This window comes from Gobio gobio (assembly GCF_949357685.1).
Source record: "Gobio gobio genome assembly, chromosome: 10".
NCBI classification, from domain to species: Eukaryota; Metazoa; Chordata; class Actinopteri; order Cypriniformes; family Gobionidae; genus Gobio; species Gobio gobio.
Window position 1 is genome coordinate 22842946 of NC_137116.1, and position 21401 is coordinate 22864346.

Below are 21401 nucleotides of genomic sequence, written 5' to 3' on the forward strand. Positions count from 1 at the left end.
TGTGTCTTTGAAGTTTGGGCTAAAACTTCTGGCAGCTTTAGTCGTTGTTTATGCACATGTATCTTCAAAATAACTAAAAAACTAGTTATACTATATTAAAACTATGCTGAAAGCTCCTGTATGTGAACCTTTTGCAGATAAATACAAGTGCATTTTTGTTTACTATTGACACAAATCAATAAGTAAATCATACTCAACTACTATAGTAAACAACTTTTCCTAATTAGGCCTACTCTGTATACATTTTATGATGAATAGTATCATTATATATTATGTTTAAAAAGCTTCTTGTGTTCATATATTTCTTTATAAAATGGCATAGCCTACTATGTACACTACCCTTCCTGAAATACAATTAATATTGTCATCATTCATTGATTTCATGTTAAAATAATATACAAATTCACTACCCTCTTTGAAGTACAATAATCAGTAAAAAGAATCATAAGATTAATCCGGAAAAATAATCGTTAGATTAGTCGACTAATCGAAAAAATAATCGTTAGATTAGTCGACAGAAAAAATAATCGTTAGTTGCAGCTCTAAAAGTGGTACCATTTCATACAAATCCAAACAGTCTGCTTTTTTAGAAGGCGATTAACGTTATCTAATAAAAAACGAGTGCACTTCTGCTTTCTTTCGGCAGCATGATGATACAGTTTGCTTTCTCACGTCACTAATTTTATATATGCAACATGATACAGTTTGCTTTCTCACGTCACTAATTTTATATATGCAACATTTGGGTCGGATTTGCTTGTGTTTTTATCACATAGTTTTAACTGCTTGAGGTACTACTAATGTTAGCCTCATCTCAGCCTCATCGACAAACATACACACTGCTGTTTATTTACCTGCTAATGCAGCATCTAGTCAACAAATGAATTACTTTGATTTGGCAACAAGCACTGTAGTGTTCTGTATTCATACCGTTTCTCTGTCGTGTTTTAAACGCGCATCTGATGTGTCAATTCTCTCCGTGCAGCCTCACGTGTGAATGTAAACAAAATGAGGCGTCAGTGAGTTGTTATTTGGCCTCTAGAGGCCCCTCTCGTGCTATATAATGCAAGCAGACCTTCTCAGAGCTCTTGTACTGTGTAATGACAGCGCACCCGTCTCTGCCGCTCCAGCAACGGACGCAACCCGGAAAAAACTATCGGTGTGGATTTATGAATCGGTCGACCTCTAATATTTTGTTACAGAAAAATTTTATTGTCTTTTATTTTGACATTTTTTCCACTGAAACGGTTGACTTCCGGTCTTAGGCTACGCGCTTTTGTTTTCCTTTGGAGGTGCGCGCACCCTGGCTAACGCAGTTCATAGCATGTAGCTTATCCAGGGTTGCCATATTGGGCAGTTTCCCGGGGCAAAAATGGGTTTGGGCGGGTGGGTAAAAATTGGGCTGGTTTTGGATCATTTTGGCGGGTTTTTTTAAGCCGAAACACCGGCACTTCAGATTCTTCTTCCTGCGACCCTCTGTTCAGTAGGCAGCAGACTCACTCACTCACTCACTCACTCACTCACTCACTCACTCACTCACTCACTCACTCACTCACTCACTCACTCACTCACTCACTCACTCACTCACTCACTCACTCACTCACTCACTCACTCACTCACTCACTCACTCACTCACTCACACTCACTCACACTCACACTCACTCACTCACTCACTCACTCACTCACTCACTCACTCACTCACTCACTCACTCACTCACTCACTCACTCACTCACTCACTCACTCACTCACTCACTCACTCACTCACATACTACAGCTCTGGGCTGGCTGACGTGCCCTGACGTAAACTCACAACAGACACTATTTGTTTTTGTGTTAATCAAATAAAAAACAAAAATTCTGGCTCTCTCGATTCTCTTGAGACTAAGTTGAGAAATGTTGCCTCAGCAGGTTTTTCTAAATTCAAAGCGATTTTCATTAAAACTCTAGGCCTAACTGCCTGTATCGTGGAATATAGGCTATAGCTTTGTGATATTAGGCCTAATTGTTCAAAATCACAGGTGTTAAACTCAAGTTTGCCATTATATTTAGCGTATGAAAATATTTTTTTGTCTAGAGATGGCCCGCCATGCATGAACGTTCTGCTTCTGCAAAGAGCGCACTGACACATGTTCTATAAATAATATGTTCAACGCGATTTTCATGTAATGTTATTCATGAATATGCATGTCTCATGTGGCTATTTGAAATAATTGAAATGTTAAAGTGGGTTATTTTGTATGTCCATATATCCACTCAATGTTTTCATGTTAGGCTAATGCTGTTGTTCCAACAAGCGACTTTTGTTTAAACAGACTCATTGATCACCTAAGTTGATCGCATTATTTTCCGTAACATAAGCTTATAGTTTAATAGTATAATAGTCAGACTGAGGACGCTTTTGCGTCCATTCCGTTTTCCTTTTTTAAACCAGAAATGAAATATGGAAACGCGGTTTCTTCTTTTTTTTTATTTTAACACTGATTAATAGAATTAGCAGATACAAGGTAATTTTCTTAATACCTTATTATTATTATTTTATTAAAAACAATATAAATGATTTATAACTTGTTTTTTTTATGTGTAAATATGCTCAATTTAATTTCTAGGGTTTTCGCGTCAATACTAGGGATGCACCGAATCCAGGGTTCGGGTTCGGATTCGGCCGAATATTGGGCTTTTTGACGGGGTTCGGTTTCTGCCGAACCTCAGAATTTTTTTCCACCGAACCCGAACCCTAGGCTTGCACTATGCGCCTTGCAGATATATGCTGCCCATCGTAAATCAAAGCATGAGACAGACAGGGGTCGGAGGAGAACACCGGAAAATGTGACAGAATGGACAATATTTGTCTGTATTTGCAATACACGAGCCACGGTTCAGCTGCGCGAGACAGACACTGCCATTGTGTGTATGCGCAACGGCCGCGCGCGGCTCCCGCTCTCCGCACTGCATCTGCCCTGCTGGCACATCCTCCAACTCCGGACAGCCTTCCTTATCTCTCCCACTTGCATTTCTACACGTGACGTGACCTGCAGCACTCCACTTTTACTTTACTGTATGTCCACACACACACACACACACACACACACACCTCTTATTTCGCACGATAAGGACACCCACTGTCTGAGGTAACATACGGGCACGAGGATACATTGCGCATGTGTCGAACCGTGCAACGCACACACTCCGAACCGAGACAAGCGAACCAAACGGTTCGGGGTTTTTTTTCCATGTACCATGATTTTAAGGTACATGCAATGTTCATTCCATTAGCATCTGTGAATATTAAATGCAAAAAGACCATTTAAATATGAATCCTGCTGCAACATAAAATGCCATACACGCAAGACTGTTTAGACAATATTTAATTGGCCTGTTTTGGACAGATTATAACGTGTTTATTGTAAAAGACCCTAGTGTCACATCAATAAAGCTTTTATTCGCAAACGACTGCTCAGATGCGATAAATATAGTATCAGTAATACATATTGATGTTTAAATATTATAGCCTAATGTTTTTTTTTTATTATTTAATATCAAAGTTTGTCAGAAATGATTCTGGAGTTTTGTTTTGTAGAAAGTAATTTTTTTTGGTTTGTGAATTGCTTTCTTTAAATTAATTTAATTTTGTATAAATTGCATCTTAAAGGTCCCATGGCATGGATTTTTTATTTTATTTTATAATGTATTCTGAGGTGTACTTATATTGTTAGTATGATTTTTACATCATGAAATGTCATAATTTAGAAATAAAAGCCATTTTTTCTATACTGATGTTTGCCCTCTGGCTGAATGCCCTGTTTCAAGGGGCGTGTCTGCTGTGAGACTTCAGTAAAAACAGCCACTGTTGTGATTGCTTGACATCTTTGAATTTGAAATGAGTATCAGATCTTGTAGCGGAGGGGGCGTGGTTTAACGAGGTCTACGAGGTACGAGCCTGCCAGAGATGAATTATGGATCAGCGCTGACTCGAGACGCAAACCGTTTAGAACGATTCAGTCCGATTTGGTGAACTGGTTCGACCGGTTCACTAAAAAGAACCGGTTCAAAAGAATGATTCTTTCGCAAACCGGACATCACGGACCAGAGACGGAGCGATTGCTGAGTTGTGAGAGCGCTGTCAGCACAAGTTTATTTTGTTTGTATCTGAGAGTTCTGAATAAACACGAGTCCCAGTCACGCCGAGCCCGTCTTTCTCCTTATTCTAACAACTTTGTAACACATGTAATGTACCATTACAGCTGTTGAGATGAACGAGTTTTGAGTAAGTGTTGTTTATAGCATTATTTTTAGATATTTTCCTATCATATGAAAAGCGTCAGTGACGCGCATTGAGTACACAGCGCAAACAAAGACACAACAGCAGTAATCGTATGTAATCCAGTTTATTGTGGGGCTAGCCTAGCCCGGATACGCTCACGCTTACCCCCCTTCTGCTTAATCTCATGCCGTGTGGGGGTCGGTGATGTTGAAGGCCGACCGGTCAGTGCAGCCCGAGCTTCAGCGTGCGTGAGGTTTATCTCTAAAGATGTGGCTCTGCCGATGTTGAGCAGAAACTCACGACTGTATGCACATTTTAGAACAGATAGACGCGACGAGGACGTACAAAAACACTGACTCACAAGATAGAAAACACGAAAACACCGTTCTGTCTGGAGAGAGAGAAGCCGCAGCGTGTGCACGAATAATAATAATAAAATATGTTTTTGTTTTGTAGAAAGTTAATTGCTTTCTTTAAAATGAATTTCGTTTTGTATAAATTGTATCTTAATTTTAATTATTTAATTTTTTAGCATGAGACTACTTTCAAAAAACTTTCAAGAATTGTTTTCCTTTTTAGTAAATGTTTGTCTTGTTTCTAGTCTAAATATTTAAACATTCTTAAATCAAGATGCATTTACTAGATAAGTACAATATCAACTAAATAAGACTAGCATTTTTTTGCTCTCTCAGTCACATACCTGAAGCTCATTCATTATGCAGGTCATTAGGCGGGCTATTATGTTCTTTTGTCCTCTGAGGTAAATGGACTGCATTTATATAGCGCTTTTAACAGACCAATGGCCATCCAAAGCGCTTTACACATTGCCTCACATTCACCCATTCACACACCGACGGCGGTGTCAGCCATGCAAGGTGCCATCCAGCCCGTCGGGAGCAGCTGGGGTTAGGTGCCTTGCTCATGGACACCTCGACACTTGGTCAGGTGGAACCGGGGATCGAACCACCAACCTTCCGGTTTGTAGACAACCTACATGAACCACTGAGCCACTGCCGCACTAATGCTGGTGTGATTCCAGCATTATTCATTAGTTATCACGTCTCCTCGCATACAGGCTTAGTGAAGAAAAACTGTCTTACAAATTTTAAATCAGTGTATTGTTTTATGTGAATGAGTAGGCTCAATGATTCTCACATCAGTTTGAAGCAAAAACTCTAGGCAACAACACCCATTAGTCAAAAGACTTGTGGACACTTATCTATTGTGTGTTTTGAGGCCTTAATTTTAAAACAAATGTTTTTTTCTCAAAAACCATGCACATAAACATTTTTCTCTCAAAAATACAAGCATGTACATATATGTTGCTCTCATATTACGGTAGCCCAGTTTGTGCTGAATACAGTGTAATTACACTTTTGCCATTAATGTGTTTATAAGCAACTGAAAAAAGCACAAATGTCAGAGCATGTCAAAACTTCTAAAGGGCCCCAAAACAGCTCAGACTCCTAGGGGTTAAGGGACTCATTATTCTAATTCTATTCATCAACTGTCTGTTTTTATGTTCATACAAATATTTACACTTTAAGACATTTGTTGGAAATAAAAGCAGTTGAAAATGAGAGGACGTTTCTTTTTGTTGCTGTGTTTATTATTACGATTATAATCATTATTACTTAGAACTGATTTTATTAATTAGTTGTTGCAGCCCTGGTCTTCATGACCTTTAACATCACTGGCTCAACAGCAGAGTTGGTTACTAAATCAGTCAACAATTAGCACGTTCTTTAGAAACATGAAAAGACGATCAGCTCTCTTCACCAAATAACTAAAATGATCTGGAATGACAACTCACCTCTTCTGATCCACAGTCACACTCTTCGCCCACATCCACCAGCTTGTTCCCACAGAAGGGGGTGCTGTATGCCTCGTCCGGCCGTGGTGTGTTCAGCAGACAGCGGCCACCTGAGTTCAAGATCATCTTCTCAAAGTCATCAGCACTACAGCTGCTAAAGTTACGAGAACCACTGAGGACAAAAAAACGGGTCAAAATAGAAATCTCACAGCATACTGAAATTTGAAAAACTTAAACATACACAAAAAACACTCACGTTGCCCCTGAGTTCATAATGCAATGCGTGACATCGCATTTACAGTTTCGGCCATCATCATGGTTCATCCCAAGATTGTGACCCAGCTCATGAGCCACGATGGAGGAAAATGACATCACATTATTATTGGTGAACTGAGGGGAAAATGCACACATATACATACAAAGACAGATATTTAGATACTGGTGAAAGTCACTGTTCAGCAGACACTGACTAACAGTGTGTGTGAGTATCTGTAGCATATGAGAAGTTGATCAGAGACATCATACCGCATTAATTCCACCACCATGACTTCTGGAACAAGCTGTGCCAACGAAAGCCATGCCTGCTGTTCCACCAAATCCTTTCTTTCTGTGAAAAGAGAAAGAAAGATAATCAGACAGGCAATTTCTGCAGCCATAACTACACATCACAACAAATCTAGTGGACACAATGGAAAACTGGATTTTTCGTGATCTTTTGAAGATATACTTTACAATGCAAAGTATTGCATTGTAAAGTCTCTTTTGGGCACTGATCATTCATTGAGAGCTACTAGCACAAACACTAATCTGTTTTTCAATTTGCTTGGAAAAACAGCGTCTCCAACTACAAGCAAGTCCTGAATACCGCAAGATCTACCTTAACAGTCCCGTTCTTCGTGTTTTTTTGAAGCTTTGATTGTGTTTACAGTGTGCAATATAACATGTGTTCATGTTTCGCGTGTAAAAAAACACAGTATTTTTCACACAATGTACTTATCTGTGTACCGCTGTTTCCACTGTCCTAAAAACGGCTGGTGATTTCCCTGTTCTATAAAGTCCCTCCTTCAGAAATACGTAACGAGTTCTGATTGTGCCAGCGCTTACCGTGTTGTAATTCGACCGCAGCTTAGCGCACGTGCCAGCAGTTCCTGTGTTGTGATTCGACAGCAGCTTAGCGCATGTTGGAAAGATCACGCCTCTTAACGTAGAGATGAATGCGTTCAACAATCTCTACAGCGTCCCTGGGAAAGCCAAACAAAGGTGATTTGACTCCTGGATGAAAATAACAGCGTCTCGACGACATGGCGATAAACACACTCAACGCAACAGTTCCTTTTCTCCACGCGACCGTCCGCTTCTCCACGTGGGACAGCAACAAGACCGCGCCCCCTTTTTCGCGTTTCTTTGTGGGCGGAGGTTAGTCTGTTCTACTGCTCTACTGACGTAATTATAGCAGGAAGTACCAGGATGTAGTCCAAGCCAGCCGTTCGCTGTAGGCTTTGAAAGGGAACTTCTGTTAAATAAAATATCTCGCTTGGCATTGAACTTTGAGCTTTATAATTTTACAGGTATTATTTATGCTCTAACAGCAACATTACACACTAACTAAAGTTTGAACAATGGGATCATGCGGAATGGGACCTTTAAAGAATGCAAGTAATGTGAGTATTGACCTGTTGACCTATTGACTTGTTCCCTCACTTAGAACATGTCCCTAAAACTTTTATACATATATCAGTTATTAACCCCTAGGAGTCTGAGCTGTTTTGGGGCCCTTTAGAAGTTTTGACATGCTCTGACATTTGTGTTTTTTTCAGTTGCTTATAAACACATTAATGGCAAAAGTGTAATTACACTGTATTCAGCACAAACCGGGCTACCATAATATGTGAGTAACATGTATGTACATGCTTGTATTTTTGAGAGAAAAATGTTTATGCACGGATTTAAAAAAATGAGATTAAATGAGATTAAAACCATGTTTTTACTCCAAACTTACTTTATATCACAAGTCAAATGTTTTAAATAACCTTATGTGATCTCATTTGGCTTTGGATCACAAAATCAGACAGAAAATATATTTTACAATATTCTGCATAATTATAAAAGCTCGAGTAGCATTGCATTATAAATATAATCTATTATGAAAACACCCAACATGGTATAAATAACACAGATAAGCCATATATTGTCGCGATTGTGTGTTTATTATCTTCAAAAGTGTCTATCTGCATGTTAGAGCGATTTCTGGAAGCTGTTTATGTCAGAGAATGTCACATGATCTTCTTCATGCGTGCTATATATGGACTACATGAGCACGGTGCGCCCTCCGGCTGCCAGTATGAAGTATGAAGAGTTTTTTATGAATCAGAGCAGCTGACGCTCGTATTACAATCTTTAGAAGGTACAGACGGTTTTCATATTCAAAACTCCTGACACATATTAACAAATTACGGTCACTATATGACTTTGAGAATAAAACAAAAGGTCAAAATTGGAAGCTTGAGCCTTAGATCTTTTAAATAATGTATAGTTTGTAAAGGTAATTACTTACATCTGACAGTCATTTTTTGCTAATTTAAACAAAGAAAGCTTCAGTGCGCCCTCGTGCACGATGTGTTTGTCGATGTGTTTGTTTGAGCTGATGTGTGTGTGGGCGTCGCCTCAGTATTTGAATCTCAATAGAGCGCACGATTCGTGGGCGTGGTCGCATTAGTGTATAATGAGCCGCTCAGGAACGACTAACATCGCTCTGCTTTCAAACGGATTACATAAACACAGAATATTTGTTTTTGATTTGGTTTACAGTGTTTAAAACCTAACATTTCAGCGTTTCTTTAGACATATGTCTCATATTTGTGAGACAAGTATTCAATAAGCTAGAGGTCATTTTCTGAAGACTACCTGAATGAACGTCTTTGACAGAGAGGCTGCAGATCGCGCATCATGTTTGATTTCTTTATTTTGCAAAAAGTACAACAATTTGTTTTTATTGTGACTGTACTAAAAAAAAAATAGAAACTTAACAGATTATAATGATGTATAACACTTGCCTGAATGATAAAAAACGGGTTATTTGAGTCTCTTTGGCACTGATAAGAAAAAAAGCAAGCCAATCACGCCGGCGCGACGGCCGACTCGAGAGGGTTTTAAACCACTTTTTAAAAAGCCAAATCTTGACTCATGTAAAAAGAATAATCAAAGATCTAAATTTTTCATTTTATGTCAAAAATACTTATTATAAAATAGCTGTCCGCCCAGACTAAGCTGCAGAGAAATTAAGTTCAGACTTGTAATGGTAAATTCTGGTGTGCAGCAAGGCTTTGTATTAGGTCCTTTTACCTGTGTTCCCTGTACAAGCTTCCTTTGGGTGATATTACTACTCATTTATTGATTATATTATATATGTTCTCATGACACACTTCTAACATCTGATATAAATTGTAACAGAGAAAGGCCCGTACAGGATGAGCTGGGCACTGTCATGACGACGAAGGTGAACTAGCTCTTTCTCTCTCCATTGAGTAAAGCGGCCCAGCACCTCTCCAGCACTGCCATCAGTATTTATGAAATTCTGCATCGTCCAGATCTCCAGCCCCACCAACACAATACGAATATTCAGAGCCATGTACATCTAAGGGGAAGCAGGAAAAAGAGATCAAGTGAGAAAATCACTAAGCCTCTTAATAATCACAATTTTTAGTGATATATAAATAATGATTTTTAACATGTGACAAATAAATGTGAATTGAATAAATGGCATTCTTTGCATCCATCTTAAAATATGCAAGAAAACTTACACTATCAACATAATTAGCAATCTGAACCATCTCCTCACGTACTGCTGTATGATTCCTGTTTTTGTAGTTATACTGTAGAAAAGAGAAAAATGAAAAACAAGAAAGGCTTTCAGAAATTGGCCATTTCTCACATTGGACAATTCTCATATTGATGCTTTAATGACCCAGGCAGGGGCGATCACATTTTAATCCCACACGTCTCCAAATGATTAATAAATGTCTCCACTCTTCCGTTTAATTATCTTCCACTATTTGTTCTAAATTTAAGTGTTACTGGCTGACATTTCCTTGAGTGTAACATAACCATCAGACAATGAGAAAAGAGAAGCTGGTAGAGAGAGAAGATTTACATGACTTACTCTCTCATTATCCACCACCAGAAGCAGTTCCACATAGTGTGTCTGGTGCAGCACTGCCCTCTTTTTCTGTTTGGAAAGACAGACAAAGAATTTAGTGTTATTTTCAGCTGTGTTTGCAAAGGCAAGCATAACTATTATTAATTAACAATTAATTAACAATTAATTAAACAATTATAATTTATCTTTTCAAATTAAATTCTTCTTATTATGCCATTAAAAAAAATATAATAATAATTTTAATACAGTTCTGTCAGGATCACCATCGTCAAAGTGATAGACAATTAGCATATACAGTGGGGAGAATAAATATTTGATACACTGCTGATTTTGCAGGTTTTCCTACTTACAAAGCATGTAGAGGTCTGTAATTTCTATCATAGGTACACTTCAACTGTGAGAGACGGAATCTAAAAATCCAGAAAATCACATTGTATGATTTTTAAATAATTAATTAGCATTTTATTGCATGACAAGTATTTGATCACCTACCAACCAATAAGAATTCCGGCTCTCACAGACCTGTTTAGTTTTTCTTTAAGAAACCCTCCTGTTCTCCACTCATTACCTGTATTAACTGCACCTGTTTGAACTTGTTACCTGTATAAAAGACACCTGTCCACACACTCAATCAAACAGACTCCAACCTCTCCACAATGGCCAAGACCAGAGAGCTGTGTAAGGACATCAAGGATAAAATTGTAGACCTGCACAAGGCTGGGATGGGCTGCAGGACAATAGGCAAGCAGCTTGGTGAGAAGGCAACAACTGTTGGCAAAATTATTAGAAAATGGAAGAAGTTCAAGATGACGGTCAACCTCCCTCGGTCTGGGGCACCATGCAAGATCTCACCTTGTGGGGACTTAATGATCATTAGGAAGGTGAGGGATCAGCCCAGAACTACACGGCAGGACCTGGTCAATGACCTTAAGAGAGCTGGGACCACAGTCTCAAAGAAAACCATTAGTAACACACTACGCCATCATGGATTAAAATCCACGCAAGGTCCCCCTGCTCAAGCCAGCCCATGTCCAGGCCCGTCTGAAGTTTGCCAATGACCATCTGGATGATCCAGAGGAGGAGTTGGAGAAGGTCATGTGGTCTGATGAGACAAAAATAGAGATTTTTGGTCTAAACTCCACTCGCCGTGTTTGGACGAAGAAGAAGGATGAGTACAACCCCAAGAACACCATCCCAACCGTGAAGCATGGAGGTGGAAACATCATTCTTTGGGGATGCTTTTCTGCAAAGGGGACAGCACGACTGCACCGTATTGAGGGGAGGATGGATGGGGCCATGTATCGCGAGATCTTGGCCAACAACCTCCTTCCCTCAGTAAGAGCATTGAAGATGGGTCGTGGCTGGGTCTTCCAGCATGACAACGACCCGAAACACACAGCCAGGGCAACTAAGTAGTGGCTGCTTAAGAAGCATCTCAAGGTCCTGGAGTGGCCTAGCCAATCTCCAGACCTGAACCCAATAGAAAATCTTTGGAGGGAGCTGAAAGTCCGTATTGCTCAGTGACAGCCCAGAAACCTGAAGGATCTGGAGAAGGTCTGTTTGGAGGAGTGGGCCAAAATCCCTGCTGCAGTGTGTGCAAACCTGGTCAAGAACTACAGGAAATGTATGATCTTTGTAATTGCAAACAAAGGTTTCTGTACCAAATATTAAGTTCTGCTTTTCTGATGTATCAAATACTTATGTCATGCAATAAAATGCTAATTAATTACTTAAAAATCATACAATGTGATTTTCTGGATTTTTGTTTTAGATTCCATCACTCACCGTTGAAGAGTATGATAAAAATTACAGACTTCTACATGCTTTGTAAGTGGGCAAACCTGCAAAATCGGCAAATCAAATACTTGTTCTCCCCACTGTAGTTTAGATTGCAGGTATGGTTCTGTTCTGGGCAAGAACTCCCTGCGCCTCCATGCAGCCTAACATGGATAAGAGAGTAGTGATAACCTGTGTTTGGTGCATGTTTCCTTGGTTCTAGTTTTCCTGCCTGTGTTAATTACTGTGTTTGTTGCCTTGGTTACTGATTCAATTACAACATGTGGTTCATTTTGTAATTTAGTTTAGTGTTTTTAAGCTCTGTGTCTTGTTCTGTCCGTTGTCCGTTATTGATGTGATATGCATGTGTTTCCTTTGTTTTAGTTTTCCTGCCTATGTTAATTACTGTGTTTGTTGCCTTGGTTACTGATTCAGTTACACATGTGGTTAATTTTGTTAATTAGTTTGGTCTTTTTAAGCTCTGTGTTTTGTTCTGTCCGTTGTCCGTTATTGTTGTGATATGCATGGTTGTTCTGTAATAAGTTCTTGTAATGAAGTTAAACTGCTGCAATTAGAAACATTCACCTCATCTTTGCAACCCAGCCGTGACAAGTTGGGGACATTTAAAATTCAGCAATAACATTCAATTGACTGCACTGACACTATTGGATGAAAACTGAGCTGGATGATGACCACTGTTTTCTGCAGACCTGCTTTACAGCTGAATTTAACTTCATAATTGATGTACTTTACACAGTTATTAAACCAAATTCATTAAAACACATGATCATTATTTTTCAGTTTGTCACTGTAAAACTGTTTTGAAACAGCAGGGCTCCAGACAAAAATATCAATTAAGGAGCCATTGGCTCCTATAAGGGAAAAACATAGGCGCCAAATAATTTTTTCAAGTGCCACAAAAGAATAAACGCATTTTAATTTTTCATGTGCAATTATATGGGCGGTGCTGAATTTCATTTTTTGCTTCTTCCATTCTTTCTCATTAAGACAACAGGTTAAGTAAAACATAATTTTTTTGTCTTTTTTGCCTGTTTAGAACTGAAACAACTTAAATCTATGCGCCTATTAACATTTTAACAACACCACACACACAGAGCGATTTTCGCAGTTTTCTCCACTATAGGCTTTATTAATTTATTGTCATATACATAGAGCGCTTCACAGCTGTTACACATCACATAGGCAACCCAACACTTGATTTGTCTTGTTAACCTACTTCACTAGGTTAAACTACTTCACTAGGTTAAACTACTTCACTAAAACGCTCCCACATTTTACTTCACTTTATTTCCTTCCTTTTGTTAATTTGGTAAATTTGGCAAATTAGAACCTGAAGAAAAAAGTTTTAAACATGTTGATATTTCCAATCACTATGTTGGACAATTCTTATCAGAATCATTTCTATTAAGTTAGTGTATATTTTTTAGGTAAAACTGTTAAATTTGTAAGCAATATCTCATGTAGGATTTTCCCTTTGCGTTATATATACTGTCCACTAGGAGGTGCTCTAAGCATATCTTATCCTTGATTTGTTTTCCCTGAATAGACGCTGGTTTTGAAAGTGAAAGAGTGACGCACGTTCGTTGCGTTTTACAGTGAAATGAGAGTTCCGTGTCTTTAATAATATCAACACATAAATTATTTATCTCTCATCCACCCGTAATTATTTACAATGTTATGATCCGCTCATCAGAAACACACTCAAAAATATCCACGCACACACACGCATACATCCGCTAAACTTCACTGCGGACAAATAAGCATGATCAAAAACATCCGTGATCTTATTTTTCCTTCAGACAACAAGTTAAGAGAGTCAACAATGCAAAGCAAGAAAGGAATTTTATTCAGTATTTAAAATAGCCCCTCGGGCAGGGCGGTGATACGTTTTGCGTATTCATGTGAAGTTAAGGCAGTAACAGAAAAGTTATAATATAATAAGAGTAAAATATATTGAGAATAAGTATCAGTATCAATTCAAAACGAGAATTGTTACTGATTAGTTGGCGTCCACTTTTACAAGTAGAGTAGGGTACTTGGATATTCATTCATTGACACGTCTCTGTCGCTTTCTATCTCTCTCCAGCTGGCACAGCCGTCAGTGTTGTTGCTTTATAGAGATGAGGGCTTTGAAAAAGCATGATATTTTCCGTTTTGACATTCGTTTCTGACGCGTATTTTGGCGCTCCAACTAGGCAAGGTTTTTTCCTCTGTAACTTTGCTGCTTTGCTGTCTCATTTTATTACGTAAACACACAACAAGACTGGTCACCAATGGCGATCTCAGCAAAAATATCACTCGCAAATTAATATTTTTGGTCGCAAATCGGTCATGCATTTGGTCGCGACCGTTTTAGTCGCAGTCTGGAGCCCTGAACAGTCTTTGTTTGAAACTAAGCACTATATAAATAAAGTTGACTTGACAAGTGTAATTATTGCCCTTTATTTGTCATTGTACTAAACTTAAACCAATTATTATTATTATTATTATTATTAGTATTATTATTATTATTATTATTATCTGAAAAACACTTATTTTTCTTTAGTTTAGTTAACAGTGTATGTTTTTCTACTGGATGCACTAAAAGAGAAGAGTGGCAATGCTAAACTATATGCAGATTTTGTTTTTATTTCTTACTGTTAAAATAGACTTTAATTTTAAAACACAATTTGATGTTTTATAACATTCAGAAATACTACAAGAAATCCAGTTATGACAGTGTTCACCATTTAAACACATGTAAATGAACCATCATGCACAAGTACACTACTATACCATACATGCACATACACATTTTCTTTTTGCAGGAGTCCAACATTCACTTTTAACTATCTGTGCTCTAAAGCTTGTGCAATTGCTCATGTCATTATTAGGATTTGGAATGACTCACCCTGATTAGATGGCTGCTTTGACCAAAGGTGATGTTATGGACGTGACTGTCTGTAGGTTGCCTTGGTGAAGCTTCATCATCATGGTTATGAAAGTGAGGCGTTCCACAGGTGAGAGGTTCTGTCTCTACATCCTCCAAACGATACACCAAGTGCTCGTCACTGGAGGAACCTTCCAACGGTTCAATACCGAAACTGGTGCCCTCCGTGTTGATAACACCCCTAAGGTACATACATGTTACTCACTTATTAACATATAACAGATTTTGACAAGCAGAGAGCTTTGGAAAACTGCTAGAAAGAGTCAATTTAATATTATATCTTGGGAATGACTGAGTAAAGGTGTATACAGGATTCCCACACTTTCTGATCAATGTATTTTCATGACTTTTCTAGTCATTCAACCCTCTAGAAACTCTCAAGCGTGTTTAGCATGTGAAAATATATCTATGCTAAACTTATACTTAGCCTCTAACACACACACACTGGCGAGTAAAATAGACTAAAAATAATTTATTAGCCAATGAATTTATTAGCCAATGGCTAATGATAGACATTTAGTCGCCCAAAGTAAAGATTTCCTCGCATCTGTTTAGGTTGTCTTTAATTTTGAAAATTGTCATAGAATTGTCATCATGTTCCCTGGTTCCATGTCATGTGATTCCCTGCTCCCCTCATGTGATCCTGTCATGTGTTTCCTAAGTATATGTGCCTTGCTTTCATTGGTTCATGTTTCATTAGTTCTGTCTGTCCATTGGTTGTTTTTGTCATGTGCTCCCCATAGCACTTGTCATGTGAGGTTAATAATAATAATAATAATAATAATAATAATAATAATAATAATAATAATAATAATAATAATAATAATAATAATACATTTTATTTAAAGGCGCCTCTCTGGGCACTCGAGGACACCGTACAACACATAAAAATAAAAACAGTAAGAAATAAGAAACAGATAAGAAAGACAATGTAAATGGTTAAGTGGGATACGCAATTCTGAATAGGTGAGTTTTTAGTCTTGATTTGAAGAGCGTGAGAGAGTCCAGCTTCCTGAGGTCCGGTGGGAGTGAGTTCTAGAGTTGAGGGGCAGAGCGGCTGAAAGCCCTGCTCCCCATAGTGACGAGGCGGGCGGGAGGGACAGAGAGGTGGACAGATGAAGCAGATCTGAGGGAACGGGAAGGGGTGGCGATGTGGAGGAGTTGGGACAGATAAGGAGGGGAAAGGTAGTGGATGGCCTTGAACGCAAACAGGAGGATTTTGAAGTCTATGCGGAATTTGACCGGGAGACAGTGAAGTTGCTGCAGAACTGGGGTGATGTGATGAATGGAGGGGGTTCTGGTGATGATTCGGGCTGCAGAGTTCTGAACCAGTTGTAGTTTATGGAGGTATTTGTTAGGTAGACCAAAGAGAAGAGAGTTACAATAGTTGATGCGGGAGGTGACAAGGCTGTGTACAAGAATGCAGTGGAGTGTGGAGAAAGGGAAGGGCGGAGGCGGAGGCGATTAATATTGCGTAAGTGGAAATTTGCAGACCGGGTGATGTTATTGACATGAGATTGAAAAGATAATGTGCTGTCGAGGATGACACCCAGACTCTTAACCTGGGGGGAGGGGGAGACAGAGGAGTGGTCGATGGTGAGGGAAAAATTGTCAGCTTTTGAAAGGGTTGATTAAGTGCCAATTAGAAGAATTTCTCTTTTATCACTGTTTAGTTTGAGGAAGTTGGAGGAGAACCAGAATTTGAGCTCGGTGAGGCAGTCGGTAAGGGAAGAAGGTGGGAGGGTGGAGTTTGGTTTGCTGGAAAGGTAGAGCTGGGTGTCATCCGCGTAGCAATGGAAGTGAATGTTCTATTTGCGGAAGATATTGCCAAGGGGAAGGAGGTAGATGATGAAGAGAAGGGGTAACGGAGGACGGGTGGGAACTGCAGGATTGGATTTGGATGAACTGAGAGTGGCCTGAGAGGTAGGATTTAAACCAGTCAAGGGGTGTATGTGAAATACCAATGGAAAATAATCTGTTGAGGCGGATAGTGTGAGAGATGGTGTCAAAGGCCGCACTCAGATTGAGGAGGATGAGAATGGAGAGTAAACCAGAGTCGGCTGCCAGGAGGAGGTCGTTTGTGATTTTAATTAGTGCAGATTCAGTGCTATGGAGGGGGCGGAAACGAGACTGGAATTGTTCGTACAAGTTATGGGAGGCTGGGGGTTTGAGAATATTGTTGAGAAGAGAAAACAGTGACTTGGAATTACCTTCATTTGAACAGATTATGCCAGAATAGTAGTTGAGTTTGGTTTAAGAAATGCAGTCCTTATAATGTAAAATGTGATTTTTGTGCATGTCTTTGTGAACCAGTTTTCTTGTACAGTCAATCAAGCTGTCAACCTTTGGCCTTCATCTGCCATAGTTCTGAAGTGAACCAAGGGGCAGAGGTGGAGAAGGAGACAGACCTGGTTTTCATAGGAGCGAGAGAATTAAGAATTGTGTTGAGGGTATTGTTGTAGTGGGAAACCAAGTCATCAGGGGTGGATGAATTGTGAGTGTTCAAAAGGCACCTAATACCAGAGGAAAGTGTATTAGGATTAATTTTCTTAATGTTACGGAATGAGATAACACGTGGTGGCTTTGTTGAGGACAGAGTGAGTTTGACGTTGAACGACAGAAGCAAATTATCAGTTATGGGAAGTTCATTAGTATTCGGCAGTGCAGAGTACCCGACCTTCTTGGAGTCTCTGGGAGGGGTGCTGGAGAGTGCTCCGACTGGGGACTCCGTCGTTCTACTGGGGGACTTCAACGCCCACGTGGGCAATGACAGTGAAACCTGGAGGGGCGTGATTGGGAGGAACGGCCCCCCTGATCTGAACCCGAGTGGTGTTCAGTTATTGGACTTCTGTGCTAGTTACAGTTTGTCCATAACGAACACCATGTTCAAGCATAAGGGTGTCCATCAGTGCACATGGCACCAGGACACCCTAGGTCGTAGGTCAATGATCGACTTTGTGGTCGTTTCATCTGATCTGCGGCCGTATGTCTTGGACACTCGGGTGAAGAGAGGGGCGGAGCTGTCAACTGATCACCACCTGGTGGTGAGTTGGATCCGATGGCGGGGGAGGAAGCTGGATAGACTCGGTAGACCCAAACGTACTGTGAGGGTCTGCTGGGAATGTTTGGCCGAGTCTCCTGTCAGAGAGATCTTCAACTCCTGCCTCCGGCAGAGCTTCGACCGGATCCCGAGGGAGGCTGGAGATATTGAGTCCGAGTGGACCATGTTCTCCACCTCCATTGTCAAAGCGGCTGCTCGGAGCTGTGGCCGTAAGGTCTCCGGTGCCTGTCGAGGCGGCAATCCCCGAACCCGGTGGTGGACACCGGAAGTAAGGGATGCCGTCAAGCTGAAGAAGGAGTCCTATCGGGCCTGGCTGGCTTGTGGGACTCCTGAGGCAGCTGACAGGTACCGACAGGCTAAACGGACTGCAGCCCGGGTGGTCGTGGAGGCAAAAACTCGGGCCTGGGAGGAGTTCGGTGAGGCCATGGAAAAAGACTATCGGCTGGCCTCGAAGAGATTCTGGCAAACCGTCCGGCGCCTCAGGAGGGGGAAGCAGTGCCCTACCAACGCTGTTTACAGTGGCGATGGGCGGCTGTTGACCTCGACTGGGGATGTTGTCGGACGGTGGAAGGAATACTTCGAGGATCTCCTCAATCCCGCCGTCACGTCTTCCATTGAGGAAGCAGAGGCTGGGGGCTCAGAGGAGGACTCGTCCATCACCCGGGCTGAAGTCACCGAGGTGGTCAAGAAACTCCTCGGTGGCAAGGCACCGGGGGTGGATGAGATCCGCCCTGAGTACCTCAAGTCTCTGGATGTTGTGGGGCTGTCTTGGCTGACACGCCTCTGCAGCATCGCGTGGCGGTCGGGGACAGTGCCTCTGGGATGGCAGACCGGGGTGGTGGTCCCTCTTTTTAAGAAGGGGGACCGGAGGGTGTGTTCCAACTATAGGGGGATCACACTTCTCAGCCTCCCCGGGAAAGTCTATGCCAGGGTACTGGAGAGGAGAATCCGGCCGATAGTGGAACCTCGGATTCAGGAGGAACAGTGTGGTTTTCGTCCTGGTCGCGGAACACTGGACCAGCTCTATACCCTCTACAGGGTGCTGGAGGGTTCATGGGAGTTTGCCCAACCAGTCCACATTTGTTTTGTGGATTTGGAGAAGGCATTCGACTGTGTCCCTCGCGGCGTCCTGTGGAGGGTGCTGGGGGAATATGGGGTCCGGGGTCCTTTGCTGAGGGCTGTCCGGTCCCTGTATGACCGAAGCAGGAGTTTGGTCCGCATTGCCGGCATTAAGTCAGACTTGTTCCCGGTGCATGTTGGACTCCGGCAGGGCTGCCCTTTGTCGCCGGTTCTGTTCATAATTTTTATGGACAGAATTTCTAGGCGCAGCCAAGGGCCGGAGGGTGTCAGGTTTGGGGACCACACGGTTTCGTCTCTGCTCTTTGCGGATGACGTTGTCGTGTTGGCCCCTTCTAACCAGGACCTTCAGCATGCATTGGGACGGTTTGCAGCCGAGTGTGAAGCGGCTGGGATGGGGATCAGCACCTCCAAATCCGAGGCCATGGTCCTCAGTCGGAAAAGGGTGGCTTGCCCACTCCAGGTTGGTGGAGAGTTCCTGCCCCAAGTGGAGGAGTTTAAGTATCTAGGGGTCTTGTTCACGAGTGAGGGGAGGATGGAACGGGAGATTGACAGACGGATCGGTGCAGCTTCTGCAGTAATGCAGTCGATGTACCGGTCTGTCGTGGTGAAGAAAGAGCTAAGCCGTAAGGCGAAGCTCTCGATTTACCGGTCAATCTACGTTCCTACTCTCACCTATGGTCATGAGCTTTGGGTCATGACCGAAAGGACAAGATCCCGGATACAGGCGGCCGAAATGAGCTTTCTCCGCAGGGTGGCTGGGCGCTCCCTTAGAGATAGGGTGAGAAGCTCAGTCACTCGGGAGGAACTCGGAGTAGAGCCGCTGCTCCTCCACATCGAGAGGGGACAGCTGAGGTGGCTCGGGCATTTGTTCCGGATGCCTCCTGAACGCCTTCCCGGGAAGGTGTTTCGGGCATGTCCAACCGGGAGGAGGCCCCGGGGAAGACCGAGGACACGCTGGAGGGACTATGTCTCCCGGCTGGCCTTGGAACGCCTCGGTGTCCCCCCGGAAGAGCTAGAGGAAGTGTCTAGGGAGAGGGAAGTCTGGGCATCTCTGCTTAGACTGCTGCCCCCGCGACCCGGCCCCGGATAAGCGGAAGAAGATGGATGGATGGATGGGAAGTTCATCTGCAGTACAGTTGGAGGGAATGAGACCAGAACAACAAACTAAATCCAGAATGTGACCCTTTGAATGAGTGGGAAAGTCAATATGCTGCTGGAAACCAAAGCTGTCAAGACAGGGAGCAAAATCACGGGAGAGGAAGATTGATATTGTCCATATGTATGTTGAAGTCCCCCAACAGTATTACATTTGGGAAAAGTGTGGCTAGGTGGGTAAGTAGAGCAGCAAAATCATTAATGAAGTTATTGTTAGCTTTAGGGGGGCGGTAAACAATTACAACAATGGTGGGAATTGGACCAGAAAGTTGACACACAGTTGATTCAAACGAGTTGAAAGTAGGAGCAGATACCGGTAGGACTTTCCACCTCTCGCTGTGAATTATCGCGAGACCTCCACCACGCCCGGAGCCACGAGGTTGACAGGTGTAAACAAACCCAGGGGGCGTGAACTCGTTGAGTTGGGAAAAGTCGTTAGGTTGTTGCCATGTCTCGGTCAAGCAAAGAAAGTCAAACTTACGGTCAATGAGGAGATGCTGGATAAGATGCCCCTTGCTCGTAAGTGAGCGGATGTTTAGTAGACCGAAGTGGACCGGGATGTTGTTAAATGTTAAATGGACTGCATTTATATAGCGCTTTTAACAGACCAATGGCCATCCAAAGCGCTTTACACATTGCCTCACTATCACCCATTCACACACCGACGGCGGTGTCAGCCATGCAAGGCGCCATCCAGCTCATCGGGAGCAGCTGGGGTTAGGTGCCTTGCTCATGGACACCTCGACACTTGGTCAGGTGGAACCGGGGATCGAACCACCAACCTTCCGGTTTGTAGACAACCTACATGAACCACTGAGCCACTGCCGCCCCTTGTTGCATTTTCCAGTAGCGTTAGCTGACCTAGCAAGGCTAGCTAAAACTGTGTGGACAGCAACCCGGCCGGTATTACATGGAGGGCATTGTGTGGAGGACCAGATGGATTTTATTGGTTTAGAGTTGTCAAAGTGGAAGCTTCGACGAGATCCACGATGGATGTATTTCCAACGAGGCAGGAAAGCAATGTCCGGATGAAGGAGGAGAATTGCCGGCGGAGACTTGAGCAGGTGAAGACGGGCCCGATGGAGTTCAGCGGCTGAGTACTGGAGGAGTCCTGTCACGAGTTGATGGAGGAGTGACAGGAGAGACCC

General features: G+C 42.0%; 1 protein-coding gene across 5 annotated transcripts in view; it reads right to left on the reverse strand.

Annotated features, from left to right (window-relative positions):
• The window catches only part of adam9a (ADAM metallopeptidase domain 9a), a 127393-nt gene that overhangs the window by 30775 nt on the left and 75217 nt on the right, over window positions 1–21401 (reverse strand). For 2 of the 5 annotated variants that reach the window (XM_079827910.1, XM_079827911.1), the window contains exons 6-12: window positions 14919–15138; window positions 10235–10300; window positions 9918–9947; window positions 9540–9709; window positions 6601–6682; window positions 6332–6465; window positions 6076–6247 (exon numbers count right to left, since the gene is read on the reverse strand). In XM_079827910.1, coding sequence (XP_079684036.1) covers window positions 6076–6247; window positions 6332–6465; window positions 6601–6682; window positions 9540–9709; window positions 9918–9947; window positions 10235–10300; window positions 14919–15138 — 874 coding nt within the window. Of the gene's footprint in view, window positions 1–6075; window positions 6248–6331; window positions 6466–6600; window positions 6683–9539; window positions 9710–9875; window positions 9948–10234; window positions 10301–14918; window positions 15139–21401 lie in introns of all 5 variants that reach the window. The other 3 variants (XM_079827907.1, XM_079827909.1, XM_079827908.1) reach the window with 2 other exon arrangements.